The sequence below is a fragment of the Epinephelus lanceolatus genome, chromosome 14 (assembly GCF_041903045.1).
Source record: "Epinephelus lanceolatus isolate andai-2023 chromosome 14, ASM4190304v1, whole genome shotgun sequence".
Taxonomy (NCBI): Eukaryota; Metazoa; Chordata; class Actinopteri; order Perciformes; family Serranidae; genus Epinephelus; species Epinephelus lanceolatus.
In genome coordinates, this window is record NC_135747.1 from 22571905 (window position 1) to 22592377 (window position 20473).

The following is a 20473-nucleotide window of genomic DNA, read 5'->3' on the forward strand; positions in this document are numbered from 1 at the left end:
CTTGCCGTGACGTTTGAATAACTATAGGCTCCTAGAAACTCTGATCCCCCCCCCCCCCCCCCCCCCCCCGCTCTTACACACACACACACACGCACGCACGCACGCACACACACATCCTTACAATACAATCTGATTCATAGTTGTGGCTTAAGCAAACATCTGTATTCCTGACAATTACGCACGATAATGTCCACCACAATATCATCTCCACAGCCATTCTGACATCTCTGCCCTCACTTGGTACCCAGTAACATCCGGAAGCACACTAGTACAGTAGTCTGACTCTGCCCGCACGGAGGGGCGGATAAAATACACACACACACACACACACACTTACACTCCCTCTCTCTCAGGGTTTTCCTGTTCAAATCGTGGAAATTACCAGTTGTGCGTTTGGAGACGCGTCAAAACACCTTAAACGGACGGACAGGTTTATTTTAAACAACATTTTAAACACGGTGAAGCTCTTCCACGGTATTTTGATTCTTCACCTTTCGAGGATGGGAAACTGATGGTGAGTGAACAATCTGAAGTTGCGTGTGAGTGCTGTTTATCTAAAGGAATTGGGCTGAAATTGAATGAAAAGTTTATGGACTTATGTTAATTATTTGTGGAACTCTGGAGCTGAGATAAAAGTTGAATTTTTAGAGTCTATCTATCTATCTATCTATCTATCTATCTATCTATCAAATGTTGTTATATCAAAACATTTATGTCCATATATTTAAAAAAAAATGTGCCTGAGGAGTTTCACACATGACAATATGATGCAGCCTTTGTATATCACATACTATCAAACTGCTAAATGTAATATTTTATAACGTGTTGAAGGCCTGTTCGGGGGAACAAAAGTGATTTATCTCTTGTACTTCATAAAGACAAGAGGGCAAATTAGGGACAACAATATGTTACAGAAGTTAATGGGCATGGCAGCAACTATTAGCCCACACTCCATCTTAGACAACTTCCTGCTTGCCTGACTGTCATCGTCATTATTAGATTGCTGTCAATTAGAGATTAGACTGTCCTGTTTTCTTTCTACCCTGACTGCCCGTACACACACACACACACACACACACACACACACACACACGCATAGCTAGCCTGTCAGCTTGTATATAAAGGAAAAAAAAGTGCATTTGTTCCAGTGAACTATGTTAACAGCTTCTCATCACCAGCTATTTCGCCAACGCCCTGAATGAGCGAGATCTAATCCCTGATCTTTTAGTCTGTGAGAGGCAGCAGCAGCAAGCATTAGTTGTGAGCACTTAGGAGCTGTGAGTGTGTCCATCCCTTGGGAGCCCTCGAATACTGAACTCTTATCACTATGTGTTCATGTATGTTACAAGTTAGGTATCCTGCTCATTTATGAAAAGCGTTCAAATAACCATAAAGTCTGCTATGTGTTGTGTTTGTTGCATTGCTGCAGCTCAGTTGTGGGCCTGTGAAGGTGGTCGGCAAAACAGGCGAGGATTGACCAAAACAAGTACAATTTTTAGAAACAATACATCAGTCTAAATTAAAGAATGGACATTGAGAGAGTTAATTTTTCGCTGTGGTTGATCCTTCTGTCCATACTGTCCATGTAGATATCCCTTGCATTATGTGATTCCTGTGTAAATGATGGCAGACAAATGCATTCCCTCTAAAGTTATGGTCTTTTTAGTACAGATCAATATATATATATTAAATAAATTATATTGTGCTACTATCCCTCCACTGCGGCTCAGCATGGATAGGATCTTTTCACAGCTGGTATATAGAAGATAAATGATTACATCACCAATAACTCTTTCAATAGACATGCAGGCATTTCTTGAGACAGAAAATGTCAACCTGTCATTTAACCTTCAGCCTCACAGATTTTTGTTTTTAAAAAAAAAAAGGCCGCGTGGATAGTAGCTGTGACTGAGCGTTTTGAAAATGCAGAGATACTGATTCCCGTGGAATATTGTACTGCACCTTATGTTTCTTTCCTGACCTTTGTAAGGATCTACTTGTCTTTATTTTCTCATGCTTGTAGCTCACAGGCTGGTTTGAAGTCAATGATCAGTTTCAAGATGTGGGCAAAATTGTGAAGGCAGAGGTAGAACCCTGGTGAGAACGTAGGCCACGTTGACATGCAAGCAAACACATGGTAAAATGTTTTGTTTATTATTCAGAATGGTAGTCTGTTTCTTTAATTATACGACCAAAATTAAGACACAGTTTAGTTTGTCAGTGGAACTGGGGCTTCCGACAGTCGCTTTTGAAGCAATCAGCCACAGTCTGTCCCAAACCATCTCCTACCTAATCTAAGTGCTAAGAAGCATTTTGAGGTCAATGGAATTAAGTTTTCAAATGAGTAATGTACATTAAATATTCAAGCTGAGCTTCCGTTCGACACTGCGTGATTGTTTAATATATTTGTAGGTGTATCAGGTGGCCTGAGGCCAAGGTCAGTCATCACTTAAAGCTCATCAGCAGGACACAGTTAAATGTAGGGTGAACAGCAAATACCAAACTAATGTGTTGACGTTCTGTTCCAGCGAGAGTGGAGGGGAGCAAATGTACCCATTTTGGGGTAATCAGCACAGGGTCATGATGCCGACAGGTTGCAGATAAATTGAAGTGGAACTATTTGAAGCTTCAAAGTGGCAGCTCATATCTCAAGTTGTGGCGTAATGAGTTGGGGACAGACTGACAGGATGATGCATACCTCTGTAGAGGTTAGTCGCTGCAGGTTGACCTTGTTGTTATGAGAAGTTATTAGAAGTGTGTCTTCCTGTTGTTTCTCACTTGTTCCTTTCAACAAAGGCTATATTATGTTCCTCTAGATACCTATATGCTTTAGCTATTGTTATGTGGAAGGGCTGTTGTCTTTTAAGATCATCTCACATCAGAGGTACGTTATCAGTGCACTTGATGTAGAAGAAAGCTATGAGCTCAATACATACCGTACCATATGCTACAGTATGTAAACAATATGGTGGACTGTATAGAGGGCTACACCTCTTAGTCAAAACTATAATAGGTGTCACATTTATTTTGGTGTTTCACTCGTAAAGAGCAGAGCAGAGTAGTGGCACCGTAAAGAATGCCATCTATTAAAGTGTGTGTCACTTGATGGGACTTGAAATGATGTGGTACTGTGGTCCTAAATGATTCACTTTTATTTTGTGGTGTGTAATGTTAGAAAGCACATTTGTGATTATTGTGGTGTGTTCGTGCTGAAGCTTGGTCTGTTCCCTGATGGACACACATACATGACATTTAAAGTGTGGACAAAGATGAGGGATGTGCCTTATTATCGACAATCTGATTAAACGTTGCTACCCTTGTTCGACACCAAAAATACTAATTTGATTAAACTTATTATTGAAATTATTATTTTATCAATGTACACATTTAAATTACATATTACAAATAAATTTAAAAAAGAGATGGAAAAACAAACAATCAAATAAACACACTGGCCTGTTTGCCCCCATAAGCAAGGTGGAAAGTCTTACAAAGATGACATTTCATAATCCAGCCTAGTTTGGGAGTAATTTGATTTTATTTAGTGAGTTGTTGTCATGTTTCATAGCAGGGGCGTAAATATAAACAGTGCAGGCAGTACAGTTGCACTGGGGCTATTTAGATTTAGATTGCCACCTTAAATATATATATACCTGTGTTCAAAGAGGAATGATAAAAAAAGAATGTTCCTAATTTAAAAATGGCATCATTTGCTATATATGTCCCCAAAAAGGCAAACTCACCTACATCATAGTTTACTCTTTTTTTTTTTAATAGTCAGTAGTTATCTAAATCAAATTTTTCTGCTTTTTCTACATGAGCTAATAAACACTACTCAAATAAATGATTAATTTCTTACTTTCTCTGATATTTTTTTGTCAGATATGCAGTGATGATTGCTGGGTAATATGTATGTTGATGTTGTGCAGTGTTTACACCACTGTTTTGCAGGATAATGTGCAGTGTTCATAATGCATGGTGCAAAGTGCCACGCATTTCAGCAGTGTTTAAAATTCAATTTGGTGATTGAAAAATGTGATTAACAGTTTCAAATGGCTCTAATAATAAATGCAGTGTTTTTTGGACAGTGTTATACTTATAGATTAAATTGTTCTCAACTCTGACTGATTTCTGAGTGTTTTCTAGCTTAGAGACAAGTCGACATGTCTGAGTTCAAACTTCCATTTAAACCGGACGGAAATTAACCATTAGGAACATCCCTAATTGACCTCTATTGGATGGCAATGACATTTTTGGATAAGATGAATAATACAGCAGGTGTATATAAATCCAAATGCAAAGGATTATCCCTCCTCCCTTATTGTGTCTCCTATCATTTGTTTTGCTCAGTGTAAATCTTACATATAAGGAGAAAACTAGACATGTATTACAAGTCAATGCTTTTTTCTTTAATAGTTGGACCTCCCTTTTGTTGCTGCAATTACATCACACATGTACAACCTAGTGCTGAGGACAGTTGATTGACCAGTGTGTTTGTGATTGATTTCTTGCATCACAGACACAACGTGTGGAAGTATTCTATTACACTATTACATTCAAATCAGGCAAAAGCTCTCAGTGAGAGGGCACCCAGAGAGATGGAGTGCAGTCTGTAGTGCATTCATATTTAATACTGCATAGGTCTGCCTAACACATCATACCAGTCAGGCCTATTAGCAGGATGGATCTATTCCTCCCACCACTCTGTCTCTGTGCTCTAAGGGGAAAGTGGACTCTTTTCATTTTGAGGGATGGAGGAGAGGAGCGAGAATCTCACCTGGAATTGATCATTGTCATGTCAAATCTTAATTTTATCTACAGAAGAGCAGATAATTAGATCTAATTTTACCATAGCTGGCAGGAATTTATGTGTATGACAGCCATCTCTAGGCTCATTATAGCCTGCCACTTCCTGAGATGATGATCTCTGGCCAAAGAGCTGAACCACACCCACCTTCCTCTCCTCTGCTTTTCAAGCTCTTCTGATCTGCCAATAGACATTTGCTGCCAAAATGCTTTAATAATTTATTTACAATAAAATAACATTTCATGTTAGATACAATTCAGTTGTCAACCTCTAATCAGAGCTCCTTATCTGTTCTGACCCCTCAGGCCTTTCTCATGTTGGAGGCTAGCCGTTCACTCTGAAGGTGCAGGATGAAAACATGGAACAGCTGCTTGTACCACCAGGTCCAGACAGCTTCCGCCCGTTTAGTCGTGAGTCCCTCAAAGCCATCGAGGCGCGGATCGCCGAGGAGACAGCCAAGAAGTCCGAGGGAGAGAAGGAAAAACGTGACGATGAGGAGAATGAGCTCAAGCCCAGCCGTGACCTGGAAGCGGGCAAATCACTTCCTCTTCTGTATGGGGACCCTCCTAAAAACATGGTGTCGATACCGCTGGAGGACCTGGATCCCTACTACTGTAATCAGAAAGTAGGTCTACTTGATTTCAAAGTTGAGCATGAAGTGTAAACACACACATTTTGATTTTTTCCTTGACTGTGTGAAGACATATGTATTATTTGTGGTTTAGTATTTTAGAAGAGGCCAAAGGAGTGACACTGCAATGAGGATTCCCTTATTTAGCACTGCATGCAGCTGTTATCATGGCAGTGTTGTTTTCTAGGCAGAAGCTTTGAATCTTAGGTCAGTGGTTCCTCACCTTTTCTGCAAAATCTGCAGGAAAGCAAAAATACCCAGATTTCATATTGATTTGGAAAAAAATCTCTAGTATGGATTGAACCAGTCTACCTCATCTACTGTATCCCACAATGCAAAGTTCTTGCACCAACCAGCAGCATTGACGGAGAAGAAAGCTCACAACTGTATCTTGTAGTGAAGTGGGAGTGTCATGTAGTTACAAAGACTGCAACAGACAACAGTCAGTCGTCAGTCAATGTCGCCCTAGTCTTTGCTGTGTGTCCTGCACATTTGGTGCTTACCGGCCCTCATCGGCTTTTTGTCAGATTATTTTTCTTAAGGCAGTGCGCTCTTTAGCAGAGATGGTTCATGATGGTTTGTGTTATTGTTCACTGGCGCACGGTACATAGGCTTCGTTCTTTTAACATTGGATTGTGTTGTTAATGTGCTAACTGGCTAACTAGCGTCAAGACAGTCATCCAGTTTCCCTTTGTGAATGCCAATTACAGACTACCACCATCTGCTGGTGTTGAGCATTATTTCCTCTCAGACAGGTGAAGTCTGTACATGCTGGTTGTCTATAGGCTGTCGTCCTGTGGTGTGTTCATGTGCAACTTTTTGGCTGACACACAGGCAACGTGAGGCAATGCAATGGTTGGCTTTGCTAATTCTTTGATGTCAGTTTGGTGTGTCTGGGCCTGAGGAGAGAGTAGCTCATGTTCACAGAAATTGTTTGTTAGCTAATGACTCTGAGGCTGCTGACTGCTGAGGCATATGAGGATGATGAATCCGTAAAGACTGGGTGGTGATGGGGAGGTGGACGGCAGCAAGAAAGAACTACGGCAGAGAAAGGACCATATTTAAAATGAAGAGCAGTAAGATGATAGGCTGACAGAGAAGGCGTGTCGCTGTGCTATTAGTTGATTGTGAATCGGCTGATGACTCTATACCTACCCAGACAATGTCGCCTAGAGATAGTGAGTGAGCATACGTGCAAGGAGTGAATGGCAGAACCAGTCTCAATAGTATTGTCTTCCTGACTGAGCTTTTGCTAGAGCGTCATTGCTATTATCAGTTTAGGCTGTAGAACATTGTGTTCAAGTTACAGCTGACTATATGTAGTATTTTAATTGAATTTATTTGCAAATTAATTGAGCTGCACCACAATATTTCCATGTACCTGTGGTTGGGAATGGCTGTCGGAGATGGCAGAAAGACAAGGCCAGTAAAAAAGATGTGAGGAAAATGTGTGAACAAATATGGTTAGTGATGCTGTAAATTATAAGCACTCTTTGATAAGTAACCACATGCTATTATCATTTATTATTTCTTTAAACTATAATGAGATATTGCAAGTCAGCCAACAACTAAGATTATCTTACACATATTTCTCTTCTTCTGTCAGACTTTCATAGTATTAAACAAAGGGAAGAGCATCTTCCGCTTCAACGCCGCTCCTGCCTTGTACCTCCTGAGCCCCTTCAACCCTCTCAGAAGAATATCACTTAGGATTTTGGTACACTCATATCCTTTCAACAAGTTATTTATCTAAGAAGCATGCATTGTGTTTATGTTGAGACCACAATAAATCAGTGGTTATGACTTGTTTACGTTGCCAGATGTCTGAGATTATAGTGAATTATACAAAAAATAAAATAAGTGGATTCCTTGACAACTGTCTGCACATTGTTCACTATCGTGATCATGTGCACCATCCTCGTCAACTGTGTATTTATGACTTATAGTACAGTGCCTGACCACTTAAAGTTTGTAGAGTAAGTTTCCCTTAAATTACAAATTAAAATCACATACTCAAGTTATACAAATATGAAAAGTGGTTTAGTTTAACTACGTTTTGTTTCCAACAGGTACACATTTACTGCAATCTATACGTTTGAATCCCTGGTTAAAATTTTATCTCGAGGGTTCTGCATAGGGAAGTTCACGTTCCTAAGAGATCCCTGGAACTGGCTGGATTTCAGTGTCATTGTCATGGCGTAAGTACTCACCACATGTTCAGTCCATTGGAGTGATGCTTGAACAGCTGTTACATCTTTTCCCTGAAGGTTCCTTAATGTAGACATCAAACAAATTTTATGTTTAACTGGTTTCACCACTGGTAACAAAAGCAGTTATACGTTAATCATTACTTACGTCTATGTTACCAGCAATTGTTTAGTTCAAAAGCCATTTTTAGGCCTTGAAGAAATGGCTGGTGTCATTTTTTTCCAGTCAACGAATCACAAACCAGTAATGCTTTAGAGCATCTCCAGATACTTCCTGATTTCCCTACCCTGTCTGTGGCACTTGGCCTTGAGCCCTTCAGTTCCTATTGGACATAAATATTTTAGAATGGTTCACAAATATATACTTTCATTTTTAAAAAAAAAAAAAAAAAAAAGCAGAATAATTCTCTAAAGCAGCTAGACTACTATTTTTTTTGGTAAACATTACATAAACAGGTAAAAAATTAATTTGTTGTCACTTTTTTCAATTTCAGTTGCTGATCTATTGAATTTTAACACCAGCATTGTTCATTGTAAGAAGGAACAAGTTGCCCAGCGCAGCAATGTGGCTCATGTGTTTTTAACAGTTTTAGAGAACAATGGAGGTCTATGGCCTAAAGGAAGTTGTTGGTTTTTGTCTCATTATGGGATTTGTTGACAATAAAAACATTGTAGAATATTATCAGACTTCTCCTTTAACATTGTATCACATGGGAGCTGGTGCATTTCTCATTGCTCATCGAAGTGACCTCATTATCATTTACCGTCACCAATGTGCATGCCTCAGTTTATACTGTTTGATTGCTTTAACACTTTTTTTGCTCCCATTTTTCACAGGTATAAGTTAGACTTTCCTTCCTTTGCTCTTAATAGATATATTTCTCTCAAATTTTGGTCAAAAATTTGTTAAAATCTGTGTCAGTGAGCACTTCTCCTTTTTGAAGATAAGCCATCTGACAGGTGTGGCATATCAAGATGCTGATTATACAGCATAATTACTACACAGGTGAGCCTTGGGATGATCACAATAAAAGGTCACCCTAAAATGTGCAGTTCGGTCACACAACACAATGCCACAGATGTCAAGTTTTGACAGAGTGTGCCATTGGCTTGCCGGCTTCAGGACTGTCCACCAGAGCTGTTGTCCATGAACTTAATGTTGATTTCATTACCATAAGCCATCTTCAGTGATGTTTCCGTTAATTTGGCAGTACATTCAACCAACCTCAGAACCGCAGACCACGTGTAACCGCATCAGCTCAGGACCACATCCAGCCGCAAGATCATCTGAGACCAGCCACCAACAGAAGAATTGAAACCATGTGAGGGAAGCTCATCGGCATGTTCATCTGCTTCACCAGGGTTTGACCTGATGTCAGTCTATCATCGTAACTGACTTATGTGGCTGTGTGGCTGGTTGGATGTACAGCCAAATTCAGGGAAACGACATTGGAGATGGCATATGGTAGAAAAATGAACATCCAGTTCATGGACAACAGCTCTGGTGGACATTCCTGCAGTCAGAATGCCAATTGCACACTCCTTCAAAACTTGAGATGTCTGTGGCATTGTGTTGTTATGATCAAACTGTACAATTTAGAGTGCAGTGACCATCCTAAGCCATACTTGTGTAATGCTGTTCAGCATTTTGATATGCCACATCTGTCAGGTGGATGGATTATCTTAGAAAAGGAGAAGTCCTCACTAACACAAAGTTTTAGAGAAATATATCTATTAAGAGCATGAAAAAAAGTCTCAGATCTTTAACTTAAACTGTGAATGGGAGCAAAAACAATACTGTTGTGTTTAAATTTTTGTTTATCAATTTAAGATTGTTGGTTTAAATCGATGGTGCGTGTATTGTTGTCTCAGCCAATTGTCCATAGGCTACTAATTCAAAGTTTCCCTGCAGGTATGTAACAGAGTTTGTCAGCCTGGGCAATTTTTCAGTTCTTCGCATATTCAGAGTGCTGAGAGCTTTAAAAGCCATTTCAGTTATCCCAGGTAAGCAGTAGGGGCAAGTGCATGTTAGTTAGCCTCTTGCATGACTTTCTCCTGTTGTCCCTCAACTGCACCTCCTCCAACCCCCCACCCTTTAACTGTCATGACATCTATGCACAAAGCTTCCTGACCCTACCTGTCTACCTCCTTATCACAGATATGTCAAAGAATTGTTCAGCAATCTGAACATTGCAATCCAAAAACAATCTTGGGCTTCCCAGGTGATAGCTAGGTAAAATGGGTGTGTCCTCAGGTTTTAAATGGGTCATTTTTGGAGTCTAGCTCTTTGACCCACGTGCACAGTGTAGCCACTGAAATCAGGAATCTTAGGCAGCAATGTTAAAAAAAATATGTTCCTGTGTTTTACCACCTGTGGATTGAATAGTTCCTCTATGAGATTTGTGACATTTGCTTGTGGTCTGAACAAGCTGCTTTTGTGTTTTTTGGACTATTCCTTGACATCCATTTGCTCCTCTTTGCTTGTCAATGAAGGCACTTAATGCCACTTAATCTGTGGTGAGGGTGTGTCGTGTCCTATTATTGTTGCATGTACATCTATACTGACATGCATGATACTAATTCACTGTTACTTTCTTTTATCTTATGTTCTGACTGATAAACAGTCTTCATGTTGTCAAAAAACGCTTCCCTTTTTCCCAGTATTAAAAATGAAGGGATTGTGTGACTTTAAAGGTCCCATACTATACTCATATACAGACTCATACTTGTATTTTGGGGTTCTACTAGAATATGTCTACATGCTCAAATGATCAAAAAACATATTATTTTTCTCATGAAGTCTACTTGAATATACCCATAATCACCCTCTGTCTGAAACACTCTGTTTTTCTGTTTTAATAGATGGTTTCACTGGAATTACATTGAAAGGCAACAGCTTGGGTCCATGTTTGCTTCCTGTCAGCTGATGTCATTCACATACACTGCAAAAAAATCCAATAAGAAATACAAAAAGACCCATTTATGTTTATGTTTCAAGCAGTCTATATAGAGTAGTTGTGACATCACAAATTCACAGAAATCCTGACAGCTCGTTTAAAGGCACAGTTACTGGATATGAATTGTGTGCATTTCTCTGTCAACTGAGTGTTTTGATACAATATACACAGTATTTATATCCCATCTATACCTGCTTTATTTTTAAAAAGACATGGAAATCTGACTTTTCACAATATGGGACCTTTAAAGGGAAACTCCACTGTTTTTTACACATCAAAGTCTGTTTACAGGTCTTGAGGAGTATGTGAAAATTAGAGTTGTGTAAAAGTTTGCTTCCCTAGAGGGAGCTGTGCAAAGTTTAGTTGATTGACTGAAGTGATGTCACTTGAGTCAGCACTGCGGCTTAAAATTAGAACTTTGAAAATAATGAAAAATCTGGGGTTATGGCGTGAGAAAGATGCAACTTTATCAGACCACTGAACCCCGGTCCCCCATCTTTACCTGATGCTACATTATCACACCTGAATCTCAAACAGAGCTGTCCAGTTGCAATGTGGGTGATGTGGGCATCGGGTTTTGACAGGGAAGATGTGAGGAACAAAAACAACGTTATCTCTGGTTCTTCTGCATTGAATTTATCTTTTTTTTTTTTTTTTCATTGTGAGTCAGACAGTAATATCGAAATGTAGTCAGTCCATCCAGGATGTTGTGACTGCAACAGTTAAAGCAAATTCAGCCAACTGTGCGACCTTGTAATTTCCAAAAAATCCTGGCAGGACTGTGTAGTGCTAAATCAGTGAAGTACGCGTTTTACAGGCAGAGCTCAGTGGCATCACTTTTTAGAGACTGCACATGCCTACTGTTAATGTTGACAGTGTCTTTTAATTGACCACTTAGACTAAGAGTAACAATCGATTTTGTATCTGGCAGGCCTGAAGACCATTGTTGGTGCATTGTTCCAGTCAGTGAAGAAGCTTACTGATGTGATGATTCTCACCGTCTTCTGCTTGAGCGTCTTTGCCCTCATAGGGTTACAACTGTTTATGGGCCATTTAAAGCAAAAGTGTGTGTGGAACCCTGACAATTCAACCTACAATGGCACGACAGAGGAAACTTTCGACTGGGAAACGTACATTCTCAATAAGAGTGGGTATACTTTCCTCTGTTCTACTTAATCCTGCACAAAAAAAAATATTACTTATGTAAAGAAGAAATGGGGAGTTATGTAATCAGGACCAATTTTTATTTTTTTATTCTCTTTCAATATTTACCACTTCATTAGCTACATCTCTGCAATCAAATGCAGTCAATACAACAACCCTGCAATATGTTTGATCTGTGTGAGGCTTTTAATATTTAGTTTTTCCCAGCATTGTGTCAGTGACATAGTGCATTGTAATATATGAGGCTATGTCTGATGATTGGACTGCATTATATTGTGAGATGTATTTTTTGTCATCATCATTTAGGTGGACAAAACATTAGAAACACTAGAAACACCATTCAGTATGATGCCACCTACTACAGCAACACCACTGACCACAGCCACAAAAATGGCCATGTACGCCTCTCTGAACCAGTGTCAAAAAACAAGAAACACAGAAAAACTTAATGCCGTAAGAGAGAGATTATTTATTGCACACACTTGTACGGGATTGCTTTAGATTATAGAGGTGTATCTTTGGCATCTTTGCAGCCACTTCTGGCAAATAAAGTGTGATTTTCTTTTTTCCCCCATCAGGTAATTTGTATTACCTTAAAGGCAAACGAGATCCATTGCTTTGTGGAACTGGCCGTGGCGCTGGGTAAGCTAATTCTCCGAGGAGGTATAGCCATAGACTCAACACTTGGGGAGGAACCACACCTGCCGGGGCGTATAAGGTCCCCCCAGAAAGAAATTAAAAAATTGAAAACTCATTTCCTATTATCAGTGTTGAGAATGTTACTTTTGAAACGTTATAGGTTACTGATTACAAGGTAACCTGTTGAAAATTTAATAAGTAATGTAACTATTGTAATTTCTTCACCAGTGATGGATTTTACTACATTTAAGTAGTTAATTACTTCAGTAACAAATAAAGCTGAAAAAAAAATGTCTGGAAACAGGCTGTGTGAAAAGAAGGCAAAAAGATGCAAAGCAACAGAATGAATTTTATACTTTGAAACATTTGTACAAAAAGAATATATTTGGAGTAACCCCTTTGTAGTCACCAAAATTTTGATCAATATCTGTAATTTGATTACTTATTTTTCCTCAAAGACTGTACATACAAATATGCAAAAAATAATCATTTTTACAGATGGCGAGCATGGTTTTTTAATTTTTTTATATATATATATATATATTTTAATATCAGGGGGACATTTTGAGCATATTTGATGTCGTGGAGGGACAACGCCTCCTGAGCCTCACAGTCTTTGTTTGTTGCAGGGAGTGTCCGGAGGGGTTCACTTGCAGGAAAGTGGGAAAGAACCCAGACTATGATTACACCAGCTTTGACTCATTTGGTTGGGCCTTCCTTGCTCTGTTTAGACTGATGACACAGGATTTCTGGGAAAACCTTTACCAGCAGGTAAGCAGTGAAATTAGAAAGACTGGATGAATTTTTCTAGATTTAAATGCATGTATATTGATTTTTGAGTCATAAATATCAATTACTAAATGCTTTAAACAAAATGAAGATACATTAAAAGATAAACACAATACTTAAGTAATTCATTATTGGTTAAAACTCAAATTTCATGCAATAAAAACACTATAGGTTAAAAGAAAATGTATTAAAGAAAGCAACAAAGTCCACAAAAATGTGTCTTGAGACATATAGCAGCAGCAACTGGCTTGCTAACTTAAGTCTAAATAGTTGACATTTGTATATAGTGAGTTATAACAACATATTATGAGCGATGAATGCAAATATAACAGATTTTACGATGAAAAGACTGACCTATACTGACAAGCTTTGTTTTTGTCACTGCAGTGGAATTCTTTGTCAGGTTTGGTTTTTACAAGTTGTTTTGTAAGACAATTTAATGTTTGAAGGCAGTGGTTGTGACACTAGATTCCCAGTCAAGATTTGTTTGTTGGCCCCATGTGGGTTGTAAATGATCTGAAAAATGGGCCCTATATGGGATTGTCCATGGGTTCCATAATGGCACTACTCCAATTGCCCACATGGGTGGGTTTACCCAAGTGGGCTGCACAGGGGTTATGCTAAGGCTACCTGGGTACCGAGTTGGTATGGGCCCAAAATGGGCATCTTATCCTGGGCCCACTTGGGTAAAACCACCCATGTGGGCATTCGGCATGAGGCCATTATGGAACCCATGGACAATCCCATTTACTAGCCCACATAGGCCCCACATACATATGTTGACTGGGTTGTAATGTTAAAAAGCTCCAATAATTACTCAATACACTAATCTGTGTCAAACATGGTAGAGTGGCTCTCATTTGTGCGTTACAGTGCTGGACTAAGTGTTTTAAATACTTCGGTTTTAGCGAAAATGCATGTGTTTGGAAAGTAGGGAGACTACGACTGGATAAATGAGAATTGGATTATACTGCAAGAGCTGTGTGAGATTTTGAAAGCAGATGTGTTATAGTTTTAGGTGTTGTTAAACTCAGTCCTCCTTTACTTCACTTTATCCAGAATGCTCACCGTTTTTTCGATTTTTCGTTCACCGGCATGCAAGAAAAAGTTTTCCTCGCAAATTCAAGGTAACACAGGATGAGTAATTAGTATACAAATTGCAGTTTTGTGGATGAAGTACTTTGGTTTCTCAGCATCCCTATGAGAAGAACAGTGGTTGGTTTGGTGGCAGGTTGATGAAATGTTTGACCTTGACCTTGTGTGGTGGAGGATGCTGTATATGTGCAGTCTACATAAACAGGCAGGACTTGCTGTGTTAAGGAGGGGCTCAGTCATAGACAAAACATTCTGCCATTACAATATTGGGATTAAAAGTGTTCAAACAACCTCTAAATGACGTGCAGGTGCATCTTGATCAAAAGGAACAATGATGAGTCCCACTGTGACATAGGCAAACACAACTTGAATGGCCCTAAAGGCAAATAGGTGTCCACTGAATAGGCTTAATATTGTAGTAAGAGCAAGTAAAGCAAACATTAATTTAACAAAGCTCCCATGGGCAAAACCTTTTGTGCGTAATAGAGTAGCATTACTTGTTTGGTCACTTGGTGATTGTTGTTATTTTTTCTTTGTTATCCTTTGGGCTGATGGTGTCACAGCGGCAAATTTCACAGGGTATTTAATCTAATTAATTCAATTTCATGTCAGTGTCTTACCCCTGAGAACGTGAGCATGGACATTATTTCTTTAAATGTATTGGCCACAGACAAACAAATGCAGTGTGAGAGACATCTATATAAATTTTGCTGCATTATCATATATTTAACCCATGGCAAATAACACAAAGCAGAAAAGTAATGTGGAATAAACATAAAGAAAAATAAAAAGATTAAAAATGAACTAGTGGGCCTGTATTAAGAATAATCAGATTATGAATTTACAACTAAACTGTTTATTTTTCTTCCAGACGTTGCGGGCAGCTGGAAAGCCCTACATGATCTTTTTTGTGCTGGTGATATTCCTCGGTTCCTTCTACCTGATCAACCTGATCTTGGCTGTAGTCGCCATGGCCTACGAGGAGCAGAGCCAGGCCACCCAAAAGGAGGAGCTAGAGAAGGAGGAAGAGTATAAGGCCATGATTGACCAGCTGAGACGGCAGCAGGAGGACGCTCAGGTACAGGACAATCCATGGTCTAAATATAAGTTGATGTCAAATGACTGATTCCAATTAAATGACATAAAGCTGGGATGCATCTTATTTTTTAGAACTAGAAATTGTTTTTTATATTAGACTTTTACAAAAGACAGCTGTGTGTATCTATGGTAATTCACATTTAGCTGCCTGTTTACATGCACACTAGTATTGTTGTTATGAGTCTTTCATATGATGATTTGGAACAAACCACAAACTAGTTACATACAATACATGTCCATGTATACATACTGTATGTATGATTTTGCCAGTGGTGGAGGATGGAAGTTAATTCCTGCATTTATGATGTTACATAAGTAAAAATACATAAGTATTATAAGCAAAATGTACCTTAAGCATCAAAAGTAAAAGTACTCATTAGATTTGTATTGTTATATGGTTGCAGCTGAGTTTATGTCTCTGTATATTGTCTTAGAGTTTGGGCTTTTCAGAAACCTGGGGGCTATAATTAAAAACTTCCACATGATGCATATTTAACAGGTTGATTTTAGTATTTTTAGACTAGAATATATTTAAATTTGACTACTTTTCAGACCAGTGAATGAATAAGTAATCAATTTAGCAATTCTCCACCAGAATTTCAGTCTTTGATGTTAGTGTTTGGAAGTAAATGTTACACAAAATATTGAACACAAAATATTTAAATCTTGACTTTATAGCTAGGATATAAAAGAAGAAACAAACAACTAATGGAACACTAGGGCTGTCAAGCATTTTAAAAAAAAATCTTATCTAAATTAATCATCATCAATTTTTTTTTTGAAAATATTGGTCTGCTGTCCATTGCAATCCATTTTGCAAGGGAGTTAGTCGTCACAGGTGGACTTACTCAGTTTGTGTCTGAACACTTGGTTGAGTGTGGCTTGACGAGGCTAGCTGCTAGTGCTAGCATCAGAGGCCGTGCTGGCTTGGACCTCCGGGTTCGCTGCTAAATGCTTTGCATTGAGGTGATACTGCAGAAACTGCAAAGAATAGTGCTCCTATCAACAGTTCCATCTGGGTGTTTTTTAATTGTAAATGTTCCGTTTATGGGGCCAAGCAGCGTCTCGTCTGCCGGGTCCATGTCATTGGTCCGACAGCCCATTGGTCCGACATCCCATTAGTCCAATGGTCCGTGGTGCCGAACGGCTCCTAGCGGGCGTATTTCTACCTTGATGGTGCGTCGCGACCGGCTCTGGGTCAGCTGGGAAAGGCTTGAGGCGAAGCAGGCTCACAGCTTATGTGTTTGTCACTTTCTTTTTCATTTTAACCCACATCATGATCTTTTCCTAACCCTAACCAAGTGGTTTTTGTGCCTAAACCTAACCAGACCTTAACCACAGGGCATCATGATGATTTCGGAACAACAGGACTTCGGAACAATGGGTTTAATATGGTAATAACAATGGGATGTCGGACCAATGGGTTGTCGGACCAATGGGCAGTTCCCTCGTCTGCCTCCATCATGTGACAAAGCCACTGGGGCCTTTAATGATGCATCCGGTCAAAAGGCATCATGTTATTTTTTCAGTGATTAATCAATCAAAATAATGCATTATTTTGACAGCCTTATTAAAATGTTTGAGGTGAGGTGAGGCGGGTCTTGGACTCATGAGTATTTCTAAAATCCTCGCTACTACCCTGACTATTATATATTATATGATTGGAATATTACTACTGATACAGTATTTTAATGTTGTACTTTGCTGATGAGGAGATAATTTAACTATGTTGCATGTACAATTTTAATCTGTAAAGTATGTAGTAACTAAAGTAGTAGTAGTAGTGGCATAAACAGTACAATATTTTCCACTGAACTTAAGTGGAGTAGAGATTTAAAGTAGCAGAACATGGAAGTACTTAAGCAAAGTACAGCAATCTCAAATTTAAACTTAAGTACAATATTGGAGTCAATATACATAGTTACATCCCAGCACCATATTCTGTGGTTGCCAGTTGTCAGCTGTATTTGAAAGTTGCCAAAGCTTCTCTTTTGTTTTGATTTTCTTTGCAATATAATAATGTATATTGAAAATGTGACTTGCTCCACAATACCTGGTTATGTATCTGCATCCTGTAAATAAGCCCCAACAGACCTACAGGTATTAGCATGTTGATGCTTTCTCTAAAAACGATGCTACCCATTGTGTTTTTTAATCACAGTAAGACATACTGTGTTTCTTCATGGCAGGAGAAAGAACTATCTGTCTGCAGATAGCAGTTTTCTGACAATGTTGTCAACAAAAACTAAGCAAAAGAAGAACCACAAAGATTTATTCCACGTGTTCACCCCATTTTTCTCTATTACCTCCTTTAGGCAGCAGCAACTGCAGCTGCTGCAGAGAGTGGGGAGGCCAGCAACAAAGCCAGCGGCCCTGAGAGCTCCACTGACACCTCCAAGCTCAGCTCCAAAAGTGCCAAAGAGAGGCGAAACAGGCGAAGAAAAAGGAAGGAAGAGGAGGGCAAAGAGGCTGGTGAGAGGGTTCCTAAATCCGAGTCGCAGGACAGTATGAAGAAAGCTCGCTGCCGCTTCTCTGTGGATGCAAACCAGCTCAACTATGACATGAAATGCTCATTAGCACATCAGGTTCAGTATATCTGTCAGTGTGATTTGTTTGTGAAAGCACTGATATTCTGCTACCAATGTATCACTCACTGTTGCTCTGCTTGCAGCTTATTATGTCTCAACTCTAAAGTTGCCTTTACACATTGCTTTTATCCATTATTTTAACTTCAGTATTACTGCTAAGGTAATTCTGAATCAGTCAAGAATAAAATTCTAATAACTGTTAAACATTTCTACTTAATAACTAAAAAAATCTGTGTTAAGTGTTCTCTTAACTGAATGGCAGATATGTCTGACTTTTGTCAGAAGACTCATTGGCATTTGTCAAGCTCCTCGCAGAGCTCAAAATGAGTGACAGTCAGGAGACGCAAAAGGACTGATAATGTGATTATGAAGCTTATGTTACAGCTGCACAAAGCTGTGAGTGTGAGATTTTAGAATACTGAATAGCTTAAGAGTTATTCAACATATGTATTTGCTAACTTTCCTGATCCTTTGTGAGTTTCTAGCAAATTTTGTGACTACTTTTATGTCCTGCAGTTGAGGCTAAAGCAGCGTGTCTTTCACTGCTATCGCAATGGCGCTTTTTTCCTTTTATCATCATTAGTATCGCCATCATCATCATCATCATCATAATCAGCTTCTTCTTCTTCTTTTTCTTCATCAACTTCTTATATTCTTGTTACTGTCAATCATCAAGATGCATTTTTTATTTTGCAATTTTCCTTGCAATGCTTATAAACATCATCATCATCATCATCACCACCACCACTGTTTTCATGATTATCTTTTTCTTCGTCATCACCATCAGTTATCGTTCTTACCATTCTTAGTCATCCCCAACTTGTATTTTCTAATTTTGCCGTTTCCTTACATGCCCCGCCATCATCATTATGACCATCATCATCATCCCTATCGTCATCATCATTATCATCATCAGGCAACTCTTTCTTTACCACACCACAGAAATCTCTTTTATGTCATTTGCTTGATCGTTTGCATCGGCATTCTCTCCTCTTTACAATCAGCATATATCCACTGAAGAATATCTTTCTCTCCTAGTCCTTTCTGAGTTTTCGTGGACCCCTGTTCTCATCCAGACGGAACAGTCGGACCAGCCTTTTCAGTTTCCGGAGCCAAACACGAGACGCAGGCTCAGAAAATGGATTTGCCGATGATGAGAACAGCATTTTTGAGGACAACCTGAGTCGGAGGGGCTCTTTGTTTCGTCCCCCGAGTCGTGATCGACGCAGCAGCAGTCTGAGCCAGTGCAGCTTCTTGGCGCATCTCCTACTTCCACCCAATGGGATCAAGCATAGTTCTGTAGACTGCAATGGGGTTGTGTCTCTGGTGGGAGGGAATTCGCTCCCATCGTCACCTGTGGGGCTCCTTCTACCTAAAGTGACAGTAGATATGGCTTCCACTGGAGACAATGTAAGAAAGGGTTGTTTAGCCCACATGGCCCTTTTATTGTGCCTATAGCTAGTAGTCCTTAGCTCTATATATTTCAGTTTTCTTCTTTTTATTTGTCCTTTTCCTGTCTGACTCACACTGTTTGTTGTACTGTGCACCCATAGTGACAGAGCGCATTCAAGTATCGCCCCCCACTGGAGGGGAAAACAATTTCGTATTGTGTAAAGGTGCCTCCTTTTCATTTACGTCTGCTAGCAAACAACACAAAAATGCCTAAAAAGCTGCTTTGGTGGAAAGCACTACCAACACGGGAAAGAGTCCATAATTAAGTTTTGTTTAGGTATCAGCAGGAAGATATCGGAAAACTGTGGGATTCTAACACTCAGCATGCTTACTACAGCAAGCATTTTGCTAATTAGGCCAGACAAACTGTAGCGGTTGAAGCTAACTGATCTATGTAACGCCAGGTTTTGATCTTTGTAAGGTTAAATGATGATCTTATCTTGTTATTCGATCAAATGTAAATATCAAGGAATCTGAATCTGATGCTACTGCCATTTTGTTGGAGTTTCAGCATATTGTTGGCTGATAGTTTTCCCCTCCAATGGGCGAGGTTTTCAGAGCGTGACACGTTGCGCTTTGTCTCTATAACAGTGATTTATGCAACATTTTATTAATATTGATATTATTGATGTTTGGTTTTTTTAAAAAGCATGTTTTTGGTTCGAGAATGATGCATGTGTTAGAGTACAACTATAGGATTCTATTCATTTCAGCAGGCGATGCTGTTAACATTTTGCATTCCTGCTTTGAGCTAATCAATTGCAAGCATTGTTCTGTGCTAAATGCTAACATGCTCACAATGGAAATGCTAACATACTGATGTTAAGCAGATAGGCTATAATGTTTACCATATTCCCCGTCTTAGCATTTTAGAATGCTACCACCTGCTAACTAACATAAAGCAAAAAGTAAGGCCTACAGCTTAGGCCGATGTGAGTGCCGTTAGTTTTGCAGGTATTTGGTCATAAACCAAAGTATTTTACAGTTAAAAATTTGACCTAATGGGCACCAACTAGCTCTCCTAGTAGAGTGGGCGCCCCATGTAC

At 39.2% G+C, this 20473-nt stretch overlaps 1 protein-coding gene across 3 annotated transcripts in view; it reads left to right on the forward strand.

Moving 5' to 3' along the window:
* The first annotated feature begins 296 nt into the window (after nt 1-296).
* scn1laa (sodium channel, voltage-gated, type I-like, alpha) overlaps nt 297-20473 on the forward strand; it is a 36231-nt gene continuing 16054 nt past the window's right edge. The window contains exons 1-12 of one of the 3 annotated variants that reach the window (XM_033617491.2): nt 297-514; nt 5113-5432; nt 7045-7163; nt 7325-7414; nt 7508-7636; nt 9558-9649; nt 11534-11749; nt 12345-12408; nt 13035-13176; nt 15161-15367; nt 17703-17972; nt 19014-19385. In XM_033617491.2, the coding sequence (XP_033473382.1) occupies nt 5166-5432; nt 7045-7163; nt 7325-7414; nt 7508-7636; nt 9558-9649; nt 11534-11749; nt 12345-12408; nt 13035-13176; nt 15161-15367; nt 17703-17972; nt 19014-19385 (1968 nt within the window). In that variant the 5' untranslated portion in view covers nt 297-514; nt 5113-5165. Of the gene's footprint in view, nt 515-5112; nt 5433-7044; nt 7164-7324; nt 7415-7507; nt 7637-9557; nt 9650-11533; nt 11750-12344; nt 12409-13034; nt 13177-15160; nt 15368-17702; nt 17973-19013; nt 19386-20473 lie in introns of those variants that run through there. The other 2 variants (XM_078174491.1, XM_078174492.1) reach the window with 2 other exon arrangements.